General features: G+C 56.6%; 1 protein-coding gene across 2 annotated transcripts; it reads left to right on the forward strand.

Annotated features, from left to right (window-relative positions):
- Window positions 1-7,864: 7,864 nt before the first annotated feature.
- Window positions 7,865-22,272, forward strand: GRK6 (G protein-coupled receptor kinase 6). Of its 2 annotated transcripts, XM_075542025.1 has the most exons (17): window positions 7,865-8,087; window positions 11,730-11,825; window positions 12,559-12,671; window positions 12,791-12,868; window positions 12,988-13,088; window positions 13,307-13,399; window positions 13,493-13,556; window positions 13,677-13,817; window positions 14,013-14,203; window positions 14,900-14,937; window positions 15,026-15,115; window positions 15,958-16,166; window positions 16,258-16,395; window positions 20,196-20,333; window positions 20,425-20,559; window positions 20,724-20,725; window positions 21,094-22,272. In XM_075542025.1, the coding sequence occupies exons 1-17, from the start codon at window positions 8,036-8,038 to the stop codon at window positions 21,200-21,202; spliced, it is 1,788 nt and encodes a 595-aa protein (XP_075398140.1). In that variant the 5' UTR covers window positions 7,865-8,035; the 3' UTR covers window positions 21,203-22,272. The 2 variants fall into 2 exon arrangements, with proteins under 2 accessions (XP_075398140.1, XP_075398139.1); XM_075542024.1 differs by lacking the exon at window positions 20,724-20,725.
- The last annotated feature ends 775 nt before the right edge of the window (window positions 22,273-23,047 follow it).

Consider the following 23,047-nt stretch of genomic DNA (forward strand, 5'->3'; position numbering starts at 1 on the left):
GGAGCAGGTTGTTCTGCCTTGTTTCTAGATCTTTGCACTTCAGGTCTAGGGCCGATCAGTCCACACTGGTTAATCTGCCCGCGAGCGTCACTACAATTTCCCCAGCTCTGGGATCATCGATGATTTCAAATTCACCACTGTGGCCAGGCTTCATCATCACAGTTAGAACCGGACAATGACCTTGGAGCACAGCCCAATAAGAACTTGGCGCTTGCCTCTCTCCTTGGCATTATTGATTCTCTTGAGAGCGTCAGCCAGGACGTTCATGCACAGCATGATGGCGGCACCGAAAGATGGCAGAAAAAGAGTTTGTTCCACATTTTTCTCCCACTCTATCCAGGACCGTCTCTCGGGATCCTTTTCAGAATAGTTGAAGCCGTCAATAGCTGGGGGGCATGGCGATCTTCTGCCCTCGGGGCTTGTGGAGACAGGTGTTTGGTGACTTGTTGCTACAGGGTTTCTGAGCTCTTCTTTGCCCTAGCGGCCAGCAGCTGCTCTCCAGTGGTGCTGGGGGATGACTGGTTACTGCACATAACTCGCATCATCCTGACCGGCCCCAAATGGGGGCCAATCGGATCACTGTCAGTGACCTCTTTATTTCTCTATTTTTAAAATACGTGGTTTTGTTGGTTCTAACCATGTACCTTTTTTTTAATAGTTCAAGGTCTGTTTGTTGACCTTTAGGAGTGTTTTCCAGTCGAGTCTGATGGGATGCCACGCCCTGGTACAAAGTCTATTTTTGGTACTCCCTCAGGACTTCCTTGCTCTGCTCCCCTTGCTGTTCTGTTGCACACCCTTAGTGTTTTGCCTCAGTGTGGTGGGGTCAGCTCGGGCACAGTTCCCACACTGTGTCTCCAGTGTTGTCCCCTGTAGGGCTATGGGTCAGTGAGGGATGTTGTGTTTCATAGTGGGGCCGGCCATCTGGTACTTTCTGTGGACTGGCTGCTCTGAGCAGGGATACCATCCTCAAGGCTGGGTGGGCCAGGATGTGCTCCACTCTCTCTTCCTCCCCCTTCATTTGCTCCTGTGTGCTCTGATGAGACATGTCTCCCTGAGCTGCAGCTTCAGTGCTGTCCTCTGAAGTGAATTCTTCTGGGGGGAGGGCCACCTGTCCATGTAGTTGGGATTGGGGCTAACCATGTATGTATCTTTAATCAAAACAAAACAAAACTTTTCCTCGTGAACTTGAGGAAGGTTTACAGGGCACAGCAGCTTTCCATTCCATCATTCACACACATTTTGCTCTGCCTCATGGATCTCAAGCCCCTTGATGTCATGTCACTCTCTTCATTTCCTCCCTGTTGCCTCTGTCCATTCCCCTTCTTCCCTCACCCGTCTGGACTGTGTCCTTTGCCCTTCTCACCCCGAGGGGCTACTTGTTAAGGTGTCCAGGCCTCACTGGTGGCATCGTTCCCCATGTAGACCTGTCTACTGTTTGGTTGAAAACTGCATCCCCAAAGTGAATTCATTTCCAGACCCAAAGAGTGACTGAGGCCCGTAATCTCAGGTGCTCTCCCAGACTATCTGATGTCATCCTTCCCCCTCTTTGTCTTTTTTTAATGATTGTTATTCCACATTTTCTCCCACTCTATCCAGGACCTTCTAATGGGATCCCTTTCTACGCAGTTGGTAGTGGCAGCTGGGCGCCATCTAGTTCTTCCCACCTCAGGGTCACAGACAGTGACGTTCTTGTGGTTCATCGGTCCCTTGCACCACATCTTCCTGTGTGTCCGTTTCATCACACGCCTTTCCTTTCTATGGCGAGAGACTAATAGTCATACCTCAGCTGGCCGCTCGCCAGTTTCTAAGACCCCAGTCGCTGCTCACCGAGGTAGGATGTAGAACTTTGTCTTGTGGACGAGGCTGGGTCAATTTAACAATGCATCCTGGAGATCATTTCCATCCATACATGAAGAGCCCCTGCTCCAATCCCCCACCCTTTTCTAAACCAGAGCCCCTGCTCCAATCCCCCCATCCTTTTCTGAACCAGAGCCCCTGTCCCAATCCCCCCACCCTTTTCTGAACCAAACTGAAAAAGCCAAACCAGTTGCTGTGGAATCTATTCTGACTCATAGCAACCTTGTGTGTGTGAGATGGGGCACGGAGGGTTTCCATGGCTGATTCTTGTTGGAAGTAAATTGCCAGGCCTTTCTTCCATCATGCCTCTGGGTAGACTCATATCAAGCCACCGACTTTTCCTCTCTACCACTCAGAGACTCTGCAACATAGCATCCTGTGTGAGATATGATCACATTTTATTACTCAGACTCTGTGATAGGTAGGTTTGTGGTGCCAACATGGCCAATGAACATGTGTGAGATTAGTTGAAGGGCAGAGAGATATATGGCTTGGCGAGCCTCACCTCTCTCTCTTTCTTGCTCTTTGATCATTGGACCAGTGTGTGGCTGCCTTGCTTGTTCTGTGCCTCGATTTGCAAACTACACTACATGTGGGACACCTAACCCATGGACTGTGTCACTGTAATTTGAGGTTCCTTCAAGACCTGCTTTGCCATACTACTAGAGTGTACATCGCTTGAGCTGGGGACAGTCGGACCATGTCATCTGACTGACTGTTGTTGGTGATCTGCTTGCTATTTGCTGTCTGTGGCTGGATAGCCTGAATTGCTCCATGGAGGAATACCCCATGGCGTGGCCCTCAAGACTTGAAGGACTGCCAGTGAACTAGCTGTCTCATGGAAGTGAGTTGCACTGAGCCATTTGTACTGCTTTAGAGATTAATTAACTATTTATTTCTTATGTTATATATATATATATATATATATATATATATATATATATATATATATATATATATATATATATATAATTATTAGTGTCCTGGTTATGTTTCTCGAGAGAACCCTGTCCAACACAGATGCCATTAAGGATGACTAGTATGCTCCACCTTTTCAGGCCATGCAATGAATAACTGCAAATATTTCTGATTTTTCTGGAGTGCAATTGTATTTGTAGGATACATTTCTGGAAGTGCATAACTGAAATAGTTGGTAAGCAATTTCTCTGTCCGAAAAGATCACGTTGGCTGGGCTAGAGGGTGGATTGAAGAAGCAGTGATGAGAGGTGGCATGACATCTTCTTCATGTCACCCCAGAAAGATGGCCAAGCCTTGCTCAGCCTGCTCAGTGACAGCCCAGCCTGGCCACTGCCTTAGCGAGGACAGTGCCCTCCCTCTCTCTCACGATTCTTCCTAAAAGGTTCAAACATATGGTTGCAAATAACAAAGTCAATTCTGGGTTTCTTAGGCCAAACAGAGCCTGGTCGGACAGCCCCTGAATGACTTTCTGAATCTCCAGCCCTAGGAAGAAAGGCCTGCTTGCTAAAAGTAAGTATGATTTTGAGGCACTTGTTAATGAAAATCAAGGTCTGTAGCCTTCAATATAGATTAAGGAAATAAAAAATCTTTACAACCAGACCGATAGGTAGCATCAGGATAAATGGGGAAAAGATTAAAGTTGTCAAGGATTTCATCTTGCTTGGATCCACAATCAATGCTCGCTCATGGAAGCAGCAGTCAAGAGATCAAATGACTCACTGCATTGGATAAATCTGCTGTCCAAGACGTCTTTCAAAATGTTGAAAAGCAAAGATGTTATTTTGAGGAATAAAATCTGCCTGATCCAAGCCATGATATTTTCAATAGCCTCATGTGCATGTCAAAGCTGGACACTGACTAAGGAAGACTGAAGAAGAATCGATGCGCTTGAATTGTGGTGCTGGGGAAGAATATCAAAGTGCCATGGACTGCCGAAAGAACAAACAAATCAGTCTTGGAAGAAGTACAGCCAGAATGCTCCTTAGATGCAAGAATGGTAAGACATGGTCTCTTATACTTTGGATATGTTGTCAGGAGAGACCAGTCCCTGGAGAAAAACATCAGGCTTGATAAAATAGAGGGGCGGCAAAAGAGAAGACCTCAACAAGATGGGTTGACACAGTGGCTGCAACAATGGGCTCAGATCTAAGAGTCATTGTGAAGCAGGCGCAGGACCAGGTGGTGCGTGCTGTGGTCTGTTATACCAGGGCACTCTGGGTGCTAACTGTCAGGAAGAGCAGGCTCTGATTGGTGAGTCAGACTGCTTCCCACTCTGCTGCCTCCACAATGAATTCTCAATGGGGCCCTGGAGGTCATAGGTTGATCACTTTCTCTGGAGTCCAAGGTCTGGTTTGGAAGCTCTGGTGATAGGCTCCATCTACCAGGCAGCTACGAGGAGACGTACTGCTGCTTCTGTGACTGTCGTAATGGAAGGTAGGAGTCCTCCAAATGAGAAGGGGATTCAGATTTTGTGACAAAACACCAAGTATTCACAACCCTTTTTTACCTGTCCTCCCTAGTGAAGCCCCTGAGCCTTCCTTGCAAGAGAATCTGACCACACAACTCTCTGGCTAAAAAGCTCTTCCATGGCTCCCCATGACCCTCAAAATGAAGTTCAAACTCCTTGCCTACCTCCCAAGGATCTCCCTGATCCAGGTCCTCCTAAGGCCTCAGCTTCGTTTCTCAACCCACTCCAATGCTAAATTGTACCTCAAACTCGATCCTGATGCCCTGTCCTTAGGTTCTGAATAGGTGAACTTTCTGGACCTTCCTCTACAAATCTTTCACTGGAAGGTTCTTTCTCGCCCATTGCAGTAATCTCTGAAATGGGCACCTTCCCACTCTCCACTGGACACCTCTGACCCTCGCCCCCACCTTTGGCCAGGTGACCTACAGACTCTCTGTCCCACCGGCCCCTAGGTTTCCTTCTTTCGAGGTACTTATCTTTAATGTACCCTAGATCCACCCACTTTTCTCCGTCTTGCCAAGATTGCTGCCATCTTGGTTCCAGGCAAGGTAATTTTGCGCGTACATTCTTCTGTCACCTCCCGAATGATCTTTCTGCTAACATTCTTGGTCCCCTAAAGATCCACCAGCCAAAGTGATCTTTCCAAAGCCTTCACACTTCATTTGGGTTGGGGGGAACAAAATGAAATAACACCTCCACCTCGTTGCGGTCTTTCAGGAGGCCCTAGATCAGCGGTTCTCAACCTGTGGGATGCAACCCCTTTTGACAGGAATTGCCTAAGACCATCGGAAAACACCTATTTCTGATCTGGTGAGAGAGATGTTATCTCAACCTTTGCACTGATGTCGACTTTTTATGCACACTGTTGCAAAACGTAGCAATGCAGTTTACTGTTGTTACATGAAGACTGTTACCCATGCTACACCATGCTTCAAGACAAAATTTCACTTGTCAAGAGAAATAAATATTTCACAATATATAATTACATATTGTTTTCGTGATTCATTACTATACTTTCATTATGTTCAATTTGTAACAATGAAAATACATCCTGCCTATCAGATATTTACAAGATAATTTGTTACAGTAGCAATATTACAGTGATGAAGTATCAACGAAAATAATGTAATGGTTAGGGGTCATCACCACATGAGGCCCTGTATGAACCGGTTGCCACATGAGGAAGGTGGAGAATCGCTGCCCTCATGGTGCCAGGAAGCCCTGGTGGGGGGTGGGTATGTGTCGGGCTGCTAACCGCCAGGCCAGTTAGAAGCTGGAAACTACCAGCTTCTCCTTAAGAGAAAGAGGAGGTTTCCTCCTCCTGCATGCTCTTGGAAGCCCACAGAGGCAGTTCTGCCCTGTTCTGTGGGTTCATATAAGTGGGCATCAACTCCATGGCAGTTTGTTTGTCTGCTTCCAATGGCACAAATGGCTCATGTATTCACCTGTTAAATGAAAGTCGAAGGGATCAGAGATCCAGCATCAAAGAACAAAAAATCCTATCATTGTGAATGAGGGGCAGTGCGGATTGGGAACCAAAAGCCCATCTGTAGACAACTGGCATTCCCTTAGAGAAGGGTCTCAGGGAGGAGACGAGCCAGACAGGGTGCAGTGTACAACTTTCCTCTAGTTCTTAAATGCTTCCTCACCTCCACCATCATGATCCCAATTCTACCTTACAAATCCGGCTAGACTGGAGGATGTACAGTGCTACAGATAGAGACAGAAAACACAGGGAATCGGACAGATGATCCGTTCAAGACCAGTGGTAAGAGTGGCGATCCCGGGAGGGTGGAGGTAAGCGTGGGTAGAAAGCGGGAACCAATTACAAGGATCGATACATAACCTTCCCCCTGGGGAATAGTCAACAGAAAAATGGGTGAGGGGAGACATTGTTCAGTGTAAGACATGGAAAAATAATGAATCATAAATTATCAGGGGGGAGAGAGGGAGGAGAGAGGAGGAAGGGGGCAAATGAGAAGCTGATACCAGGGTCTCAAGTGGAAAGCAAATGTTTTGAGAATGAGGAGGGCAACAAATGTACAAATGTGCTTGACACAATGGATGTGTGTGTGGCTTGTGATTTAAAACACACACACAAAGAAGGGCAAGAAGCTCATATCTACCCTAATGTGCCTTGGAGGAAAGGCCTGGCAGTCTACTTCTGGAACATCAGCCATGGAAAACCCCAGGGGACACAACCCTACTCTGACCCACACGGGGTTGCTGACAGGCAACTGGTGGGGTGGTGGTGCTCTCCACAGCATTCCATGACCCAGTCCTGCTGCCACTTGACCTTGAAGCTTCACAGCCCCTCTCTCTGCTCACTGACTGCATCAAGCTTATTGTAGGCTTGAGCCTGTGCTCACTGACTCCTCTGCGTGCATTGCTAGTCCCCCAGGATTTTGCATGACCGAGTCCCTGCTCAAAAGTCACACACGAGTGTATTTCCCCTCACTTTAGATTTCAGTGTACTGATAGCACTAGGACCGTCCAAAGCCATCTCCTTTGTTTCCTTATTTACCAGATGATTATCTGTCATGTCTCTCTGTTTGTCGCACCCTCCCCCACCCACCACCTCCAGTCTAGCATGTATGGAGGAAGCCCAGGTTATCTTACGAACATCACTGAAATCCCAGCACCGAGTTAGGTGCCTGGCACAAAGTGCATCTCTGTAGGGATTTCGGGAGCACGTCTGCTTTACTGCCCAGTAAAGCACTTTTGCCCTGTTTCCTCTTGTGTGAAGTCGGGGGTATTGGGTGCTGACCTAGGAGGTGTTGACAAGCCGTACATTTTCGGTCTTGTTTCCTGCCACCCGCTTGTCTTCAAGCCAAGCGTTGACCTCGGCTTCCCACCTGTACAATGGGCGTGAGTTCATCCCACTGTCTATGGCGCGGCCTTATAAGGCAGAAGAGGCCAAGGGCGAGGAGGCCGTGTGGGTGGAGAGAAATCACAACATCCGGCTGTGGGGACGGAGCGGGGGACGGCGCGGCCAGGCACAGGCCCAGGAGCCCCTGGGGAGGTCGCGAGCTTCCCTCACCCCCGAGGCGCGCCCTCCACGGAGGGTGCAGACCTCAGACTCCAGGGCCGCAGCCCGGCGCGTCCGTCCGCACACAACCCTCGAAGAGCGCAGGCCAGCCAAAGGCGTCAGGGCCGCCCCTCACGTGGCCACACCCCCCGCCGATAGCTCAATGAGAATGTATTTCTGGGACTGACTGGCGCCTCCTTGATCCAATCAAACGCTTGCTCTCCGGGGCGTGGCTCGGAGGGCCCCGCCTCCGCTGCGCCCGCAGAGGGCTCGCCCCTATTTGGCTGTTCTGCATCCCACGAAGACCCACAAATTCGAACCTAGAGGGTGCAACCCGCCCTCAGACCAACCAGGGAGATGTGACGTGCTTGCTCCCACCCTCCTGCGCCTGGGAGCGAATCGCTGACCCGGGGGGCGGGACGCAACGAAGGGGCCATCCAATGGGAAAGCGGCGCGGGGAGCACCCGCCCGTGTATTGGCGGAGCAAAGTAAACAGAGGGCGGGGCTGGGCGGGGCGGCGCCGGGGTGGCTCCCGGGAGGGGGCGAAGAGTGCACGGCGGGCGGCGGCGGCCGGGGAGGCCCGGGAGGCCGCGGCGCGGTCACTACGAGCCGAGCCGAGCCGCGCCGATCGAGACCGGGCCCCGGCTCCAGTGTGCGACCCCGGTCGCAGGCGCGGCCGTGCGGGCCCGGCGGCGCCGCAGCCCATGGAGCTCGAGAACATCGTAGCGAACACGGTGCTACTCAAGGCCCGGGAAGGTGAGCAGACGGGCGATCGGACGGGCCCAGGTTCCTGGAGATTGAGGCTCGGCCTCCCAGCCCAGCCGAGCGCCCCAACCAAATGGCCCGAGGGCGGCAGGTTCCATGCCCCATACCCCGCGCGGACGCAAGCCCTTCCGGGCCGTACTTCTCCTCCTCCGCACCTGCCCCGGGGAGCCGGGGCCCAGGAAGGGGCGGGGGTCAGGCCACCGCCCTCTCGGCGTGGGGCGCAGGAAGGAAGTGGGGAGGGTGGGACCTGAACCGAGCCCTGGGACAACCTCTCGGAGCCCTCTCCCAGGTTAGAGGGGGATCACGAAGATGGCCTAGAGAGGGGGAGCCCACCCCACGTGTTCAGCCTAGCCCTGGCTCCCAGCCTGGACGGCCCAAAGTTGGTTCTGGGTAAAAGTTTGGAGAATGAATGACGACCACCTGGGGAACCCCGGGTCACATATGTTGCTATCAAGCCCTCAGTTTGCTGGGTGCTTGTGGACTGCCTTGGGACACAGATGGGTGGACCAAGTAGGACTGGAATCGGGAGCTGGGCTTGAAAGAAGAGAATGGATCTTAGGGCACTCTGGACCTGCTGGTGAGCCCAGCGTGTGTACTGAGCCCCTGCTAGCTCCCCACCCCGTGTGAGGCGCCTGGGGGATGTGGACCACCAGACCTGGTCTTCACTGTTTTGTGGTCAGCCTGCCCTTCCCTGGGGCAGTCCACCTCAGCAGTACAATCACCGAGCACCCACTCTGAACTCCACCCTGTCCAGGGTACTAGGGTCCCAGCAGTGGGCACGACCCCATCATTGTGGAACCCCAGCCATGACAGCGTGTGCACACTTTGCTGGGCTTTCAGATTTCAAGAGTCATCTGTCTGCCCCACCTTCCTGACCCATTCTGCAGCGGGCAGCAGCCTAGCCTCGTGTTACCCTGTGGTTGACCCAGGATGCCCCCAACCCAGAGGGACACCCATCTGGGGGACAGCCTCTGGTTCCCCTGTCTACCCACCCATGCTTGTTGACCTTTGGGGTGTCTGCCACGGGAGGCTGGGTCCTCAGTGCCCAGAGCCTCCCTTATCTCTTGTCCCTTATCGAGCATTGGGGCTAGGCCTTCCTCCCAGCCTCTGGGGGCATCTGCCCATTCTGTTTCTGTTCTGCCTCGTCATCCAGCCTGCCGTGGAGGAGGGGTGGGGAGAGCCAGGCCAGGCCTCTCGAGGGCTCTAGCCATTCCAGCCTCAGGCCTGGTGAGGGCACTGCCTTGCCTGGCCAGAGTGTGGGCATCCTTGGGCAGGCTTCATCAGGCCACGGGCAAGGCACAGGGAGCAGGGCCTCACAATGGACTGGTACCTCCGTGGAGAGAACCCTTAGCCCAACCTAGTGCTGTGCCTTCCCAGCTACATGGCCTTAAACCAGTCCTTCCTCCCAGAACCTGGGCATCTCTTTGTGGAATGTTTGGGGATGGGACACAGAGATTAAAAGGAAATCCTGACAGCCGCCTCGTGTTGAAACCTGGCCTGTGGAATACTGGAGCTAAGTTTATGTATCTATATCTATATATTAAGTTGTTATCTATCTATCTATATAACAACTTAAGAAAAACTCGCTGCAACCAAAGAAATAAAACATGTCGAGAGCCAGAGCTGGCCAGGGCCGCCATTGTGAGAGAGTGGCTGTGTCCATCATCGATGAGCTGGTGAATTGTTTGGGGCCAGGGCTTTTCCCAATGACCCTGAGACCCCACAGTGGTCTGGGACTCCTTGGTGTCTGTGTACTACATGCGGTCCCTGATAGATGTTCAGCATGTTTGCAGAGTAGAGGCAGGGGGAGGAGTTTGGGTGTTGGCCCCATGAGGAGCTATGGTCCCATCCTGTCTCTGTCACCTCCGCTGTGTGATCTTGAGCTGAGAGAGTCCTCATTTCAGGGCCCCCCTTTGTCTCATGAACTTGAGCCCAGTCAGGCCGAGTTGCTGAAGAGAGGCAGCTGGGGGTTGTGAGCCCTTGCTCCGCCCTCCTTTGCCCGGGTATCCAGCTGTGCAGGGAGAGGGCTCAGTAGGACTGAGAGAACCCCTCTGACTTGGTGGTAGCTCCAGGATAGGGTATTTGCATGTGACTCTTGGCTGCTGCTTTAATGTGGACAGGAGGAGGAAGTACGGGGTGGGGGGTGGGGGTGAGAACAGCAGATGCTGGGTTGGGCTGGTGGAGGGTTGGGTGAGAGACCTGTGGGGGTGGGGAGGAGTTCCCCTTCTGGGGAGGCCTTGCCTGGGGTCCCGGGTGAGGGGTCTGTTGCTCACTCACAGTGAAGCAATGACTTCGAGGCATGTGGGGTGTGGGCTGTAGGAGAGCCACGCACTGCAGGTTTCCTAACTTCTTAAGTTCATGAGGACAGGGTGCTCTGCAACACTTCCTCCTCCAGGGAGCCCATTGGGGGCCTGGCCCTGCCCCTCCCCTAAGCCACCTTCCTGCACCCAGCCCGGGAAGACCAGTGGGGAAACTTAGGCCTCAGAAACCGAATGGGCAGATGCCCCAGAGGCTGGGAGGAAGGCCTAGCCCCAGGGCTTGAAAAGGGGCAGGAGCTAAGGGAGGCTCTGGGCACTGAGCACCCAGCCTCCGTGATGGTAGAGCTGAGTCAACCTCTTGCCTTGGGCCTACTGACAGCTGCACACGGCTCTCATTTCCCCTCACACCAGCTCCAGGGGCAGATGGAGGAATTGAGGTTCACGGAGGGCAAGGGGTGCGTCCAAGAGTGAACTGGAGACTCATACCCAGGTTTGAGAGACCAGACTCAGGCAGGTCCTTCTACCCTCTCAGCTTGGTGGGCCCCTGCCAGATCTGCCTGTCTGACCTGTTTATTAGCTTAGAGGGAGCGTGTGTGTGTGTGGTGTTTTCGTAAATAAAATCGGCATCCGTATCTCATGTAACTGAGTTTTCCACTGCCTTTGAAATATTGGAGGATCTGGCCCTGCTGAGCCAGCATTCCTGCCTGGCAACAGTGAGCCCATCAGTCAGCTGGAGTTGGGGTCCAGCTGCCCTGTTAGAAGGGGCGTACTGTTCCGGTGTGCCGCACTCCCCGCCACTCCTTGTTGTCCTACACCTGGCCCCAATTTGCCATGCCTGCTTGCTTTGGTGGTTTCAGCAGCACCACGTGGGAAGTTGGATGTATGGTCAGGCCAGTAGGCAGGCCCAGGAAGCCCTTGTGTGTAGGTCCCCGTGGTATGCTGCCCCTCTCGCCTTCCAGGTGTCCCACGCTACCGCCACCCTTGGCATCTCTGAGGCTGGCTCCAAATGCCCTAGAATCTCACCTCTGGGTCCTGACGGGCACAGTTCCCACCACTCCGGACACCCCTTTCCACATTTGTTCATCTGGGAAACTCCCAGATGGAAGCAGCCCCTACAGCAGCTCTCGGAGCCCCCCCCCCCCCCCGAGGCCTCTCTGCCCTGCAGCTCACCCAGCCAGCTGGCCCCTGGCAGCAGGGTGTGTGGACCCTTGTTGGTCCCCAGCAAGGGCAAGGGTGAGACATATGGCGAGGAGGCGAAAGGTGTGTTTCAGCGAAGGCTGGGCCTAGTAGCCAGGCCCCTCGAGCCCTGGACTCTGAGCCTCAGGGGAGCCAGGGTGGTGGCAGGCCTGGGGACAGCACCTATTTGCTCCCACAGGTGGTGGCGGGAATCGCAAAGGCAAGAGCAAGAAATGGCGGCAGATGCTTCAGTTCCCGCATATCAGCCAGTGCGAGGAGTTGCGACGCAGCCTTGGTGAGGCCGGGGACTGAGACGGGGTCATGAGGGGGAGGGGGGATAGTGGGCAGGAAGATCGAGGTTGCGCCACTTCCTGCCCCCCAGCTTTAGGATAAGTGGAGGGCAGAGACCAGGCCTGTGTTGGGACCATTTGGGGGAGCAGAACCCTGCCTCCGACTGTTGGGAGCCCCAGACCTATCTTCAGTAGTGAAGGCACGGCCCAAAGCCCAGGACCCTGCCCCACCTGGGCAGGGTGATCGTGCAGGGCAGCCAGAGCGTGGCTAGACTTCAGCCCCAGTCTGAGCAGCACCTACGGCTGGCTATCCATGCTCCCTTCTGATGGCCTGCACGTGGGTGAGGGGTGGGCCCCAAGCTCACCGGAAGCCACAGCTTCCTCCTGCACTTTCGCCAGGCAGGCAGCAGGTGTGGGCCAGGCCTGGGCAGGGCCAGAACCTCTCCGAGTGCACCCAGGCCCCAGCCCCATGACTTGTGCAGTTGTGCAAACCCAAGGTGCAGCAGGGGCAGGTGGAATCCAGGGCTTTGGAGCCAGATTCCTTGCTGTGTGACCCCAGGCTAGTCGCTTAACCTCTCTGGTGCTCAGATCCCCAGACCCTATTGGGACTAACAATCGTGCCCTCCTCCGGCTGGTGGTGGGGGTTCCAGGCGTCACAGACGGGGGCCGGGTGGTGGGGAGGACTCCCCTGGCGGGCAGACTCCGTGTAGACCCAGCAGCTCCCTCACCTGCCCTCAGACCGGGACTACCACAGCCTGTGTGAGCGGCAGCCCATCGGCCGCCTGCTGTTCCGAGAGTTCTGTGAGACCCGCCCGGAGCTGACCCGCTGCATCGCCTTCCTGGATGGGGTGGTGAGTGGGCCGGGGTGGGGGGGTGCGCTGCTGTAGGTCCCAGGCCTGTAACCCAGCCCCCCATACGCACCTGTCGCTCCAGCCGAATCCCAAGCTTCTCCCCCTCCCACCACCTGCAGGCTGAGTATGAAGTGACCCCGGATGAGAAGCGGAAGGCGTGTGGGCTGCGGCTAATGCAGAATTTCCTGAGCCACACGGTGAGTGAATGAGGGAGTGAGTGGCGATGGAGACCCAGTGGTCCCTTACCTCCAGCCACCCTGGGAGCGGGCAGCCATGGACGGAGCCTTGTCTCCAACATGCTGTGACCTGTCCACAGGGTCCTGACCTCATCCCTGAGGTCTCCAGGCAGCTGGTGACGAACTGCGCCCAGCGGCTGGAGCAGGGGCCCTGCAAAGACCTCTTCCAGGAGCTCACCCGGTAAGGCTCTTCTCTGCCCACGGGATGGCATTGTGCCCAAGGAGGGGCCTTGGGTGGGCCCTGGAAGGCCTGGGCTGTTTGGGGCCCCACCAGGCCCTGCCCCTGTGACCATGGGCAGGCTGCCTCTTCTCCATAACCTCCTCAGCTCGGGGCGAGCATGGGAGGGTCAGCCGCCGCGGGGTGCCTTCAGGCTGAGCAGGCGGGCCTTCTTTTGGCAGGCTGACGCACGAGTACTTGAGCGTGGCCCCGTTCGCAGACTACCTCGACAGTGTCTACTTCAACCGCTTCCTGCAGTGGAAGTGGCTGGAAAGGTGAGCCCCCCAGAGGCAGGGCCAGGGCTGGGCTCCACCCCTACCTCGGACCCCAGCCCCAGCCACATGTACTCCCTGACTTCTTGCCCACAGGCAGCCAGTGACCAAAAACACCTTCAGGCAGTACCGAGTCCTGGGCAAAGGTGGCTTTGGGGAGGTGAGTGCCCAGGCCAGGGCCCCAGGCTACGTATAAGGGCAGGAGGTAGGGAAAGACCCTGGACCCCAGGAAGGGCATGGCAGAGCAGGTCCCCATGGGCCCCGTCCACTCTGGCCACAGGTGTGCGCCTGCCAGGTGCGGGCAACAGGCAAGATGTACGCCTGCAAGAAGCTGGAAAAGAAGAGGGTCAAGAAGCGGAAAGGCGAGGCCATGGCGCTCAACGAGAAGCAGATCCTGGAGAAAGTGAACAGTAGGTTTGTAGTAAGTACAGAGAGGAGACCGCCGGCTGGGCCCAGCCACCCCCGCCCCGCTGCCCCCAACACCCGAGAAGGCCCGGCCTGGGGGCATCTGGGCCCCAGGAGTGGCACTGAGAAGGCTCTCTGGGATGGCTAGTGCCAGCCCTGCCACCAGGCTCACCTGGAAGCCCCGCTTGAGACCCGGGCCCCCTTGCTGCAGGTGAGCCTGGCCTATGCCTACGAGACCAAGGATGCCCTCTGCCTGGTGCTGACGCTGATGAATGGGGGTGACCTCAAGTTCCACATCTACCACATGGGCCAGGCGGGCTTCCCCGAGGCGCGGGCCGTCTTCTACGCTGCGGAGATCTGCTGCGGCCTGGAGGACCTGCACCGGGAACGCATTGTCTACAGGTGTGGTGGGCTTGGCCTGCCAGCCTGGGGGGGGGGGGGGCTGTCCACGGGCACAACCCTGTCTGTAGCCTGCTGGGCTCCCGCTGGGCACTTCTCCCTCCGGGGACACGAGTGTCTTGTTCATTGCCTGGGCTTGTGGTCCGACTGACCCCTGGGTGACCTCGTTGGCCAGGTGACACCATTTCCTTTTCTGGAAGCTGAGCCGCTTTCCCCTCCCTCATGGTGGTTGTGGCGCATGCGGTAGCGAACCAGAGAGCGCTGGCTGTAAAGTTCCGGGCCAGAACCAGCCCCACTCAGGCTACACATTGGGGAGCTCTTGTTCCTGTAGCTTATCGTCCTGGTCCACCAGCATTAGCACCGGGCACGATCGCTCCCGCGACGCTTTCACTGCAGGTCCAAGAGGGATGGATAAATCGCCCATCTGACAGTCACGGAAAGACAGCCGGCCCCCAAAGGGGAGGCCCACCACTCCTGAGTGGAGGGAAGCACCTTCTACTTGCCTAGTGTTCTGACTCTGTAGCTCCCTCGTCTGGTCCCGGGTGGGCGGGGGGAGGGGGAAGCGGGGAACACCGGGCAATGCAGTGTCACTGTCATCAAGGGATCCTGCACCTCGCTCCACCTGCAAGTTCAGGTGAGTGAGTTGGGTACCCGAGCAGCGCACACTGCACTGCCTGAGCCTGCCCTTCTCCTCCACAGGGATTTGAAGCCTGAGAATATTCTGCTGGATGATCACGGTGGGTGGGCTGCGCAGAGGGGGTGGGGTGGGCAAGCTGGGGCAGGACTCCAGGCCTGGTCCTCTAAGCGCCCCTCCTCCATGCACAGGTCACATCCGCATCTCAGACCTGGGGCTAGCCGTGCATGTGCCCGAGGGCCAGACCATCAAAGGCCGCGTGGGCACTGTGGGCTACATGGGTGAGTCTCTCTGCCTGGCCACCAGCCTCTGGGGTCCCTGGCTCTCTGCCCGAAGCCCGACCCCACATACTGCTATCTGGGGGTCTCTTGTGGCTCAGTGCACAGGTTCCCCCGTCAGAGTTAAAGGCCAGGGTCCCTCCCACTCGAGGATCCTCTGAATGGAGGACCAAGATGTGCCCCTTTGTTGTCCTTGGGGACACGTTTACCCCTGGAGGACCCGTTGACAGCCCACGAGGCTGCAGAGCAAGCCCTGCCCCCGTGATTTGTGGTGTGGCCCTGGGCCAGGCCCCCCAGGTCTCCCAACACCACCATGTTCCTCCACTCAACCTGCCTCCCAGGCTCACCTTAAAGATAAAGAGAGAGAAAAAAAATTTTTTGATAAAATTTTAAAAAGATGAAGAGAGACAGTAGTGGAGGGAACCCAGAATGCCTCCCTGGCCCATCGCAGGCCCCCAGCAAGCACTTTCTCCCCTGCCTTCACTCCGAGAACTACGTCCAGAGGCTGTACAAAGCCAGCTAGCCTCCTGGGTCCAATTTGACGTAGATTTGTGTTTAAATAAAAATGTCCTTTTTTTCTTTCAAGTTTGACTTGGTTTGCCCACATTTCATGAGCCAGGCCATTTCACATTGAAAGTAGGGATTTCTGGCTTCTTTTTTTAAAATTAGGTGGACCACTGGGTGTGGTTCCCCTGCTTCCGGGGTGGAGTGGGCGGCAGGTGCTAGCCTGCTTGCTGCAGTCCCCACCAAACCACTAAGTGGTGCCCACCTGGCATAGCCCCAGCGCTCTGCCTGCCCTCCGTGCCCGCCTCTGCCTGCCCTCACCGCCGGGCCTGCCCCCACAGCTCCAGAGGTGGTGAAGAACGAGCGGTACACATTCAGCCCAGACTGGTGGGCTCTCGGCTGCCTCCTGTATGAGATGATCGCGGGCCAGTCGCCCTTCCAGCAGAGGAAGAAGAAGATCAAGCGGGAGGAGGTGGAGCGGCTGGTGAAGGAGGTGCCGGAGGAGTACTCAGAGCGATTCTCCTCGCAGGCCCGGTCGCTCTGCTCCCAGGTACGGCAGCCCACAGGGCTCGGGGAGCGGGGCTGGACAGGGCACCCCATCTACCTTGTGCAGCCCCCACACTGCCCCTGCCCTGCCACAGCTTCTCTGCAAGGACCCGGCCGAGCGCCTGGGCTGTTGCGGGGGCAGCGCCCGGGAAGTGAAGGAGCACCCCCTCTTCAAGAAGCTGAACTTCAAGCGCCTGGGAGCTGGCATGCTGGAGCCGCCCTTCAAGCCGGACGTGAGTGGCGCCCGGGCCGTGGGGGCAGGACCGAGCCGGGCGGTCGAGGCTCTCCAAATACTGGTCCCAACACGTTCCGTGCAAGTGGCCGAAAACCCAGCTCGAATGGCCAGCTCAAACTCCACACAAATCCCGGGTCTCCCGGAAGTGAAACGCACAGGGTAGGATTAGCAGGCGTCGGCTTGCTGGCAGTTGGGTTGCTTGGGGTTACCCAGCTGCCCAGAGCCCATTGGCTAGTGGCTTTCGAGGCTCAGACCATGTAAAAGCACCTTGTTTCCAAGGTGCTTGTGGGTGGATTCAAACCGGCAAACTTTGGATTCATGTTACAGTGCTTAAACAGCTGCACCAGGGCCCACAGCAATGCCACGTCCCCAGGCTGATGCTCGGGCCACTGGCTCCTGGTCCTCACTGGCCACATCTAGGTCATTTCACTCACCTGATTGCTGCCCATGGGAAGCCCGCCCGCCAAAGGAAAGCCAAGGTGTTGCTGGCAGCAGGGTAGAGGGCTGTTGAGCTGATAGAATACGGACTGTCTCCCCGCCCAACAATGCTATTCATCTCTCTCTGGGCAGGATGCTCCCACAGTGGGCCGGACACCCGGCAAGCCTGTGTATGTACACTGTAGTCATTGAGCTACAAATGGCAGAAACCCAACCCAACCCAAACGTCCGTCAGCCCAGCATGGAGCTAACTGATGTGTGCTTGGCCATAAAGTCTCAAAGTAGGACCGACATCAGGCTTTCCCTGCATCTCTGGCTCTGCTTCAACCTGGGCCCTCCCACTGCACGCAGGCTTCACTGAGCATAGTCGCCAGGAAGGCCTTGATTGACCCAGGCCAGCGCTGTGCTTGCCTCTCCTGAATGTCTACGAGGACGAGGCCCTGTGGCTACACCCTCATGACCGGTGTGGACTGAACAAGGGTTTTCCTTGGTTGATTTTTGAAAGTAGATCGTCGGGCCTTTTCCCCCTTCGTCCTTCGTAGTTTAGAATTCTACTACAACCTGTTTCACACCCCGGCAACGCAGATGGGTGCACTGGCCCGGAACTGAACGTGGTGGGTGAGAGGCGCACCACTTCACCAGCACGGCCTCCTTCTGTAGCCGGAGGCTTGCCCAAAACACCGGCAGGCAACTGGCAAGCCAGGTTGAGGGGTGTCAACCTTATACCTCCCTGTTTATACACGCAACCACATGTGCCCGGCTTGGGGCAGGGTCGAGTGCCAGCCACCCTCATGGAGCGTGTCTTAGTGGGGGCACACCAAAATAACCAGCCTTTGGTGCAGACACACCGTCAGTGTAACTAAAATGAAAGCGTGCGAAGAAGACGGGAAGGTGCTGGGTGGCGCCCAGGGTTAAGCACTTAGGTACTAGCCAGAAGCCCCACCCAAAGGTGCCTTGGAAGACAGGTCTGGCGATCACCCTCTGAAAGGTCACAACTTTGAAGACAATAAAGAGCAATTCCACTCTGTACACACGGGGCCTCCAGGAGCCGTGCGGGCTTGGAGGCAGCTAACAGAAGACGACGGAAGGGATGGGGTGCGGGGAGGCATTGGTAGACAGTGGTCTCTGAGGCGCTGACAGTTAAGCCCACCTCCAAGTAAAACCTGTCATCAAGCCAATTCCAACTCTTAATGTAAACTTAACCCACTGTCCTAACCACCCTAAAGTCCAGGGTAGAACTACCCCTTCCGGTTTCCGAGACTAAATTTTTACAGGAACAAACAACCTCATCTGTTTTTTGGAAACACGCCTAGGTGGGTTCGAACTGCTGGCCTTGCAGTTAGCAGCAGTATATATAACCCACTACACCGCCAGGGCCTGTATTCCTGCTTGTGACCAAAACTATACATCTTTATGGGAGGACGCAGCCTTGTCTTTCTTCCGTGGGCCAGCTGGTGGGTTTGAACCACTGACCTTGCAGTTGGCGGCCTTCGACCTAGTAGCCTAAGAGCAGGCGTCCTCAAACTGCAGCCCACCGAGGACATTTATCCGGCCCGCTGGGTGTTTTTGCCCCATTTGGTTCTTTTTAACTTCAAAATGAGATATGTGCAGTGTGCATAGGAATTTGTTCGTAGTTTTTTTCAAACTATAGTCCAGCCCTCCAACGGGTCTGAGGGACAGTGAACTGGTCCCTGTTTAAAAAGTTCGAGGGCCCCTGCCTCAGCCGTGAGAAGGATGTGCCAAGATCGGGGATATGAGGCTTACAGACAGAAGGAGCAGCCTTGTGGGACGGCCCATGGTGCGAAGGAGGCCAGTGTGGCCGGTGAAGCACAGGCAATATAGTTTCGAAGGAGGGGGTCCTGGGATTGTGGTCTTGCTGAACCTTGCTATAAATCCACCGCCTCGTGTGTTCGAAGCTGGAGAAAGAACAAGTGCCCCCGGAAGCCAGCTTTTTAGAAGCAGCAGATCACAAGCAAGTGGGACGTGGGTTTGTTTCTTACTAGCTTTACTGAGACATAACTCATGCCCTCTGTCTAAAGTGTACACTTGAGCGGCATGGTCATCACCCAGTCAGAAGCCCTGTACCCTTTAGCCATCACTCCCTGGGCTCCCCAGGCCTGCCCGTCTTCCCCACGCCGTCACCTCCACTTGCACCTCCACGGGTTTGCCTTGTCCGAACACGTCACGTAACCGGACTGCCACCGCCCACTGTCCCTTGTAGGAGCCCTGATGGTGGAGCTGGCTGCTAACTGTAAGATCAGCAGTTGAATTCCACAAGTCGCCCCAAGGGAGAAAGACGAAGCTGTCTGTACGTGGCCAGAGTTAGAGCCTCAGAGACCCAGCTCTGCCCGACAGGGCCGCTGTGATTCCACACCCACTTGATAGCAGGGAGTTAGGGTTTGGGGTATTGGTGGCTTTTGGATCTGCCTCCTTTCACTTCGCACAGGACTGCCAGGCTCTGTCCGTGTCATCGTCACTTCTTATGGCTGGTGGACGTGTCGGTGCCTGGACAGACCACTGTGTGTAGTGTATCCATCTGTCCATCCAACACGGAACCTGCTGCCACCCAGACTGTTGTTGATAATGATCCTGAGACCAGCCTCCTTGGGTTTTCGGGACTGATTTGGGGGGATAGATGGAGGGGTCTCTGGTGGGCTCAAGCCTCCAGCCTTCATGTCAGCAGCCAAGCTGGGAGCCATGTGCACCGCCCAGGGCCTCTCGTCCCTGAACCAGTGGACGGATTTGGGCTCTGTGCACCTCCCAGCCAGTGTGCCTTGCGCTGCATGAACCCACCGCGCAGCACTGGCTGCTGGGTCATCTGAGACCTCTCTGCGTAGCCTTTTGAGGCACTGCTAGCCCGGTTGCCAAAGCGTCTACACCATCATTACAAGGTGGCATTGTGCTGACTGACACATGTCACAGTGGGATGACAAAAGCAGCCTTCCGCCACCGAGGGGGTGGGAGGATCGGGCTCCTCCTCCGGTGGGCTGTGAAGCGGGAGAAAGGGCTGGAGTGAACTGCTGGAGACATGGTGCATGGGCCCCAGTGTGCGCTGCCCCTGCACAGAGAGCCTGAGGAGCACATGCCGCCAGCTGAGCTTCTGCACAGCCACCTGCACGTGGCGGGGCGCCTTCACTGATTGGGGCACAGCCCGGCAGCGCCCCCTGAGCAAGGCGTCTGGGGCTGTCCTGTGCGCAGTGTGGGGTAGCTGTGGCAGCGGAAGGGTGATCTGCCGCAGAGCTGCTCTCGGCAGGAGGGCAGGATGGTACCGAGACTGAGCTGCTGTGCTCTTTGCTGGGGGCCATGATGGCGGCTGGGGGAGACGCTGTCCCTCCTTGACTGTCACCTCTGTTGCCCCAGCCCCAGGCCATTTACTGCAAGGACGTCCTGGACATCGAGCAGTTCTCCACAGTCAAGGGGGTGGAACTGGAGCCCACCGACCAAGACTTCTACCAGAAGTTTGCCACGGGCAGTGTGCCCATCCCTTGGCAGAACGAGGTGGGGCCTGCCCAGTGGGCTGGGGGCAGGGCGTGGGCTCTTGAGAGGCAGCCCCCCGGGGCAGCTCCGCCAACCAGCCTCTTCCTGGCAGATGGTGGAGACCGAGTGCTTCCAGGAGTTGAACGTCTTCGGGCTGGATGGCGTAGTGCCCCCGGACCTGGACTGGAGGGGCCAGCCGCCTGCGCCCCCCAAGAAGGGCCTGCTGCAGAGACTCTTCAGCCGCCAGGTACCCCAGCAGCCTGGCTCCCAGGGCCGGTGGGCGGCAGGCCGAGCTGGTGCCCGCATGCGCTGGGAGTGGGCCTCCTCCACGGTGCCCAGGCACTCCTGCCTCGCTCCCTTCCACCTTTCCCTCAGCCCTGGCTGGGCTCACGGCCTCTTTTCTCTTTCCAGAGGTGAGCAGTGTGGGCTCCCCGTGGGTTGGCCTCGGGGAGCCACGGGCAGCCCTTCCATGGCAGATGTGGCGAGATGTGGGTGAAAGAAGTCTGGTGCCCGTTCCCCCGCTCCTCCCACTCTCCCACGCCCTGGTACCTTGAGGCTGCTAGCCTTGCTTAGCCATCCTGTTTGCCCCGTCCCACCTTCTCCACCCCAGGGAAAGGGCCTGGAATAGAGGCCTTGCCCAGGCAGGGCGGGACCTATCTAGTGCCCTGCCTGCTGCCTGCAGCCTGGGAGCTGTGACCCTGCCTGGGTGGGCGGGGCTTCTGGTGGCCGGTGGCTAATGGTACATGCTCTGCCTCTCTCCCCTGTCTCCCCACTCCCCCAGGATTGCTGTGGGAACTGCAGTGACAGCGAGGAAGAGCTCCCCGCCCGCCTTGAGTTCCCCACCCACCTCTAGCCCCCACCCGGAGGCCCCCTTCAGCGGTTGGCGGTAGCAGCTACTCCGAATGCTGTTTACAGTTTTACACCTTGGTCTTCCCCAAGTGGCCACTCGTGTCCCGGCCAGGGGGGGACACAGCCTGAGCTGTCGCCAGGGCCCTCTGCCTTTCAGCCCGGACCTGGCTGAGTCCGGAGAGGCCTGGGCTGCGTCTGGGGCAAAGGTGCATGCCTTACTCTTCTCCGAGGAGCTGGGGCTTTCTGTATTTATGTCTTTACGGATGTGCATAGTGACCAGAGCGTCCCTAAGACCCCACCCTGGACCTGGCACCCCAGTCTCTGCCCCAGGGCGACCAGCCCTGGCCTGGGAGAGCCAGGAAGCGGCAGGGGAGCCACTGCCAAACTCAAGGCTCCTCGGGGCCCAGCTCAGGTCGGGCCGGACTGAGGCCGCCGGGCTGGACCAGAGCCCTACACCCAGCACTGTGCTCACCACTGCAGACCTCTGAGTGAGAATTGTGCCTGCCCCTGCACCCTGGCTGCAGCCACTCTATCGTGGGCCCACCGCTGTCCCTGCTCAGTGCTTGTCAGGGCTGGATGGAGGCTGCTGCACCGCTCAGCCTGTGCCAAAGTGTGGCCGGAGATTGGGTGAACCCTGGGAAACTCGTCTACTGCCTGGGCCGTCCCTGCTGGGTCTGCCTCTGCCTCTGCCTTCCAGCTCCCAGGATGCAGCCCCCCACTTACGCTGGGCCCTGCCTGAAGATACTTTTTTCAGAAACACTCCAGCCCAGGCCATGGGGGTTGCCCCTGACCAATCCCCACACATTCCTCTTCCCCTCGTAACAATAGACACACATGCCCAGCAATAATCCACCCTTCCTGTGTGTGCCTGTGAGTGTGTGTGTGTGTGTGTGTGTGTGTCTGCAAGTGAGAAGGGGGTTAGGTGAGGCTGTCTGCCTGCTGCCCAAGCCCTTCCCAGACTGTGATGACCACCTTGGGCCCAGTGCTAGGGTCACATGGGATGGCAAGGCCCTGGGTTTTCCGTATTTAAAGCCAATTTTTATTACTCATTTTGTCCAATGTACGCTGCCACGTGTCTCTCCGTGTGAATACAGTCTGAGCACAAACCTGGCCCATGGCCCCTTCCTGCCTCTTTCTTGCTCAGCTGCTCCAGTAGATTTCCTGCTTGTTCCAGCCCGTCTGGAGGACTGGAGGTGGGCTAGCAGGGCTGTCCTCCAGCAAAACCCAGAATTCTCAGGCTGGTCTTTGGGTGGCCCCTTTGGCAGCCAGGTCTTCCTTGATGGGCCTTTAGGACCTCCCAGCTTCCTCAAGAGGACAAGGCTTGCGGGAAGGGGTCTCAGGATCCCCTGGGGTGTGAGTGTCTCAGCCTAGGCCTTCGAGGCCAGTTGACAGCTCCCCTGCCAAGGGCAAGGTGACTGCCATTGTGGGCTTGGGGAAGCCTGGGGCTAGGCCTGGGGACTGGGGCTCTGCCTCCCCTGAAGCCTGGACCCCATCCCTCTGCCTTGCCCTGGAAGTGGGAAAGATGGGTGGGCAGCCCTAGACTGGGGTAGTGCTGGGGAAGACACTTAACAAGGTTGCGGGGCACTGGGCATGCACCTCTGGAGACAGTAGTTGAACCAGACCTTGAAGGAGACTTGACTGGGGACCAGAGGGTGTTTGGGGAGATCATTTTAGGCAGGGGCTCCACCCACACCGCAGCTGGGAGATGAGAGTTCATCTGCCACAAGACAGTCCTGGCCTTGCAGAACCATCCCCACTTGACAGCCACCTCGAGATCCCAGCCCCACTATAAGGGGACTTGGTCCTTGCCTTTGGGCTGGGCATGTGATGCCTCTGCAGCTCCCCTTGCTTTTTATTTGGGTAGTTCTGGGTTCAGGGTCCCTCTT

The sequence above is a fragment of the Tenrec ecaudatus genome, chromosome 2, assembly GCF_050624435.1.
Source record: "Tenrec ecaudatus isolate mTenEca1 chromosome 2, mTenEca1.hap1, whole genome shotgun sequence".
Lineage (NCBI taxonomy): Eukaryota > Metazoa > Chordata > Mammalia > Afrosoricida > Tenrecidae > Tenrec > Tenrec ecaudatus.

What these genes read in the sequence shown, in the direction of transcription:
- GRK6 (XM_075542025.1), top strand. Translation starts at nt 8,036, where the DNA reads ATGGAGCTCGAGAACATCGTAGCGAACACGGTGCTACTCAAGGCCCGG. An exon ending in GGAGTTGCGACGCAGCCTTG is followed by an intron (nt 11,826 to 12,558) that starts GTGAGGCCGGGG and finishes ACCTGCCCTCAG; the next exon opens with ACCGGGACTACCACAGCCTG. An exon ending in GGGCACTGTGGGCTACATGG is followed by an intron (nt 15,116 to 15,957) that starts GTGAGTCTCTCT and finishes CTGCCCCCACAG; the next exon opens with CTCCAGAGGTGGTGAAGAAC.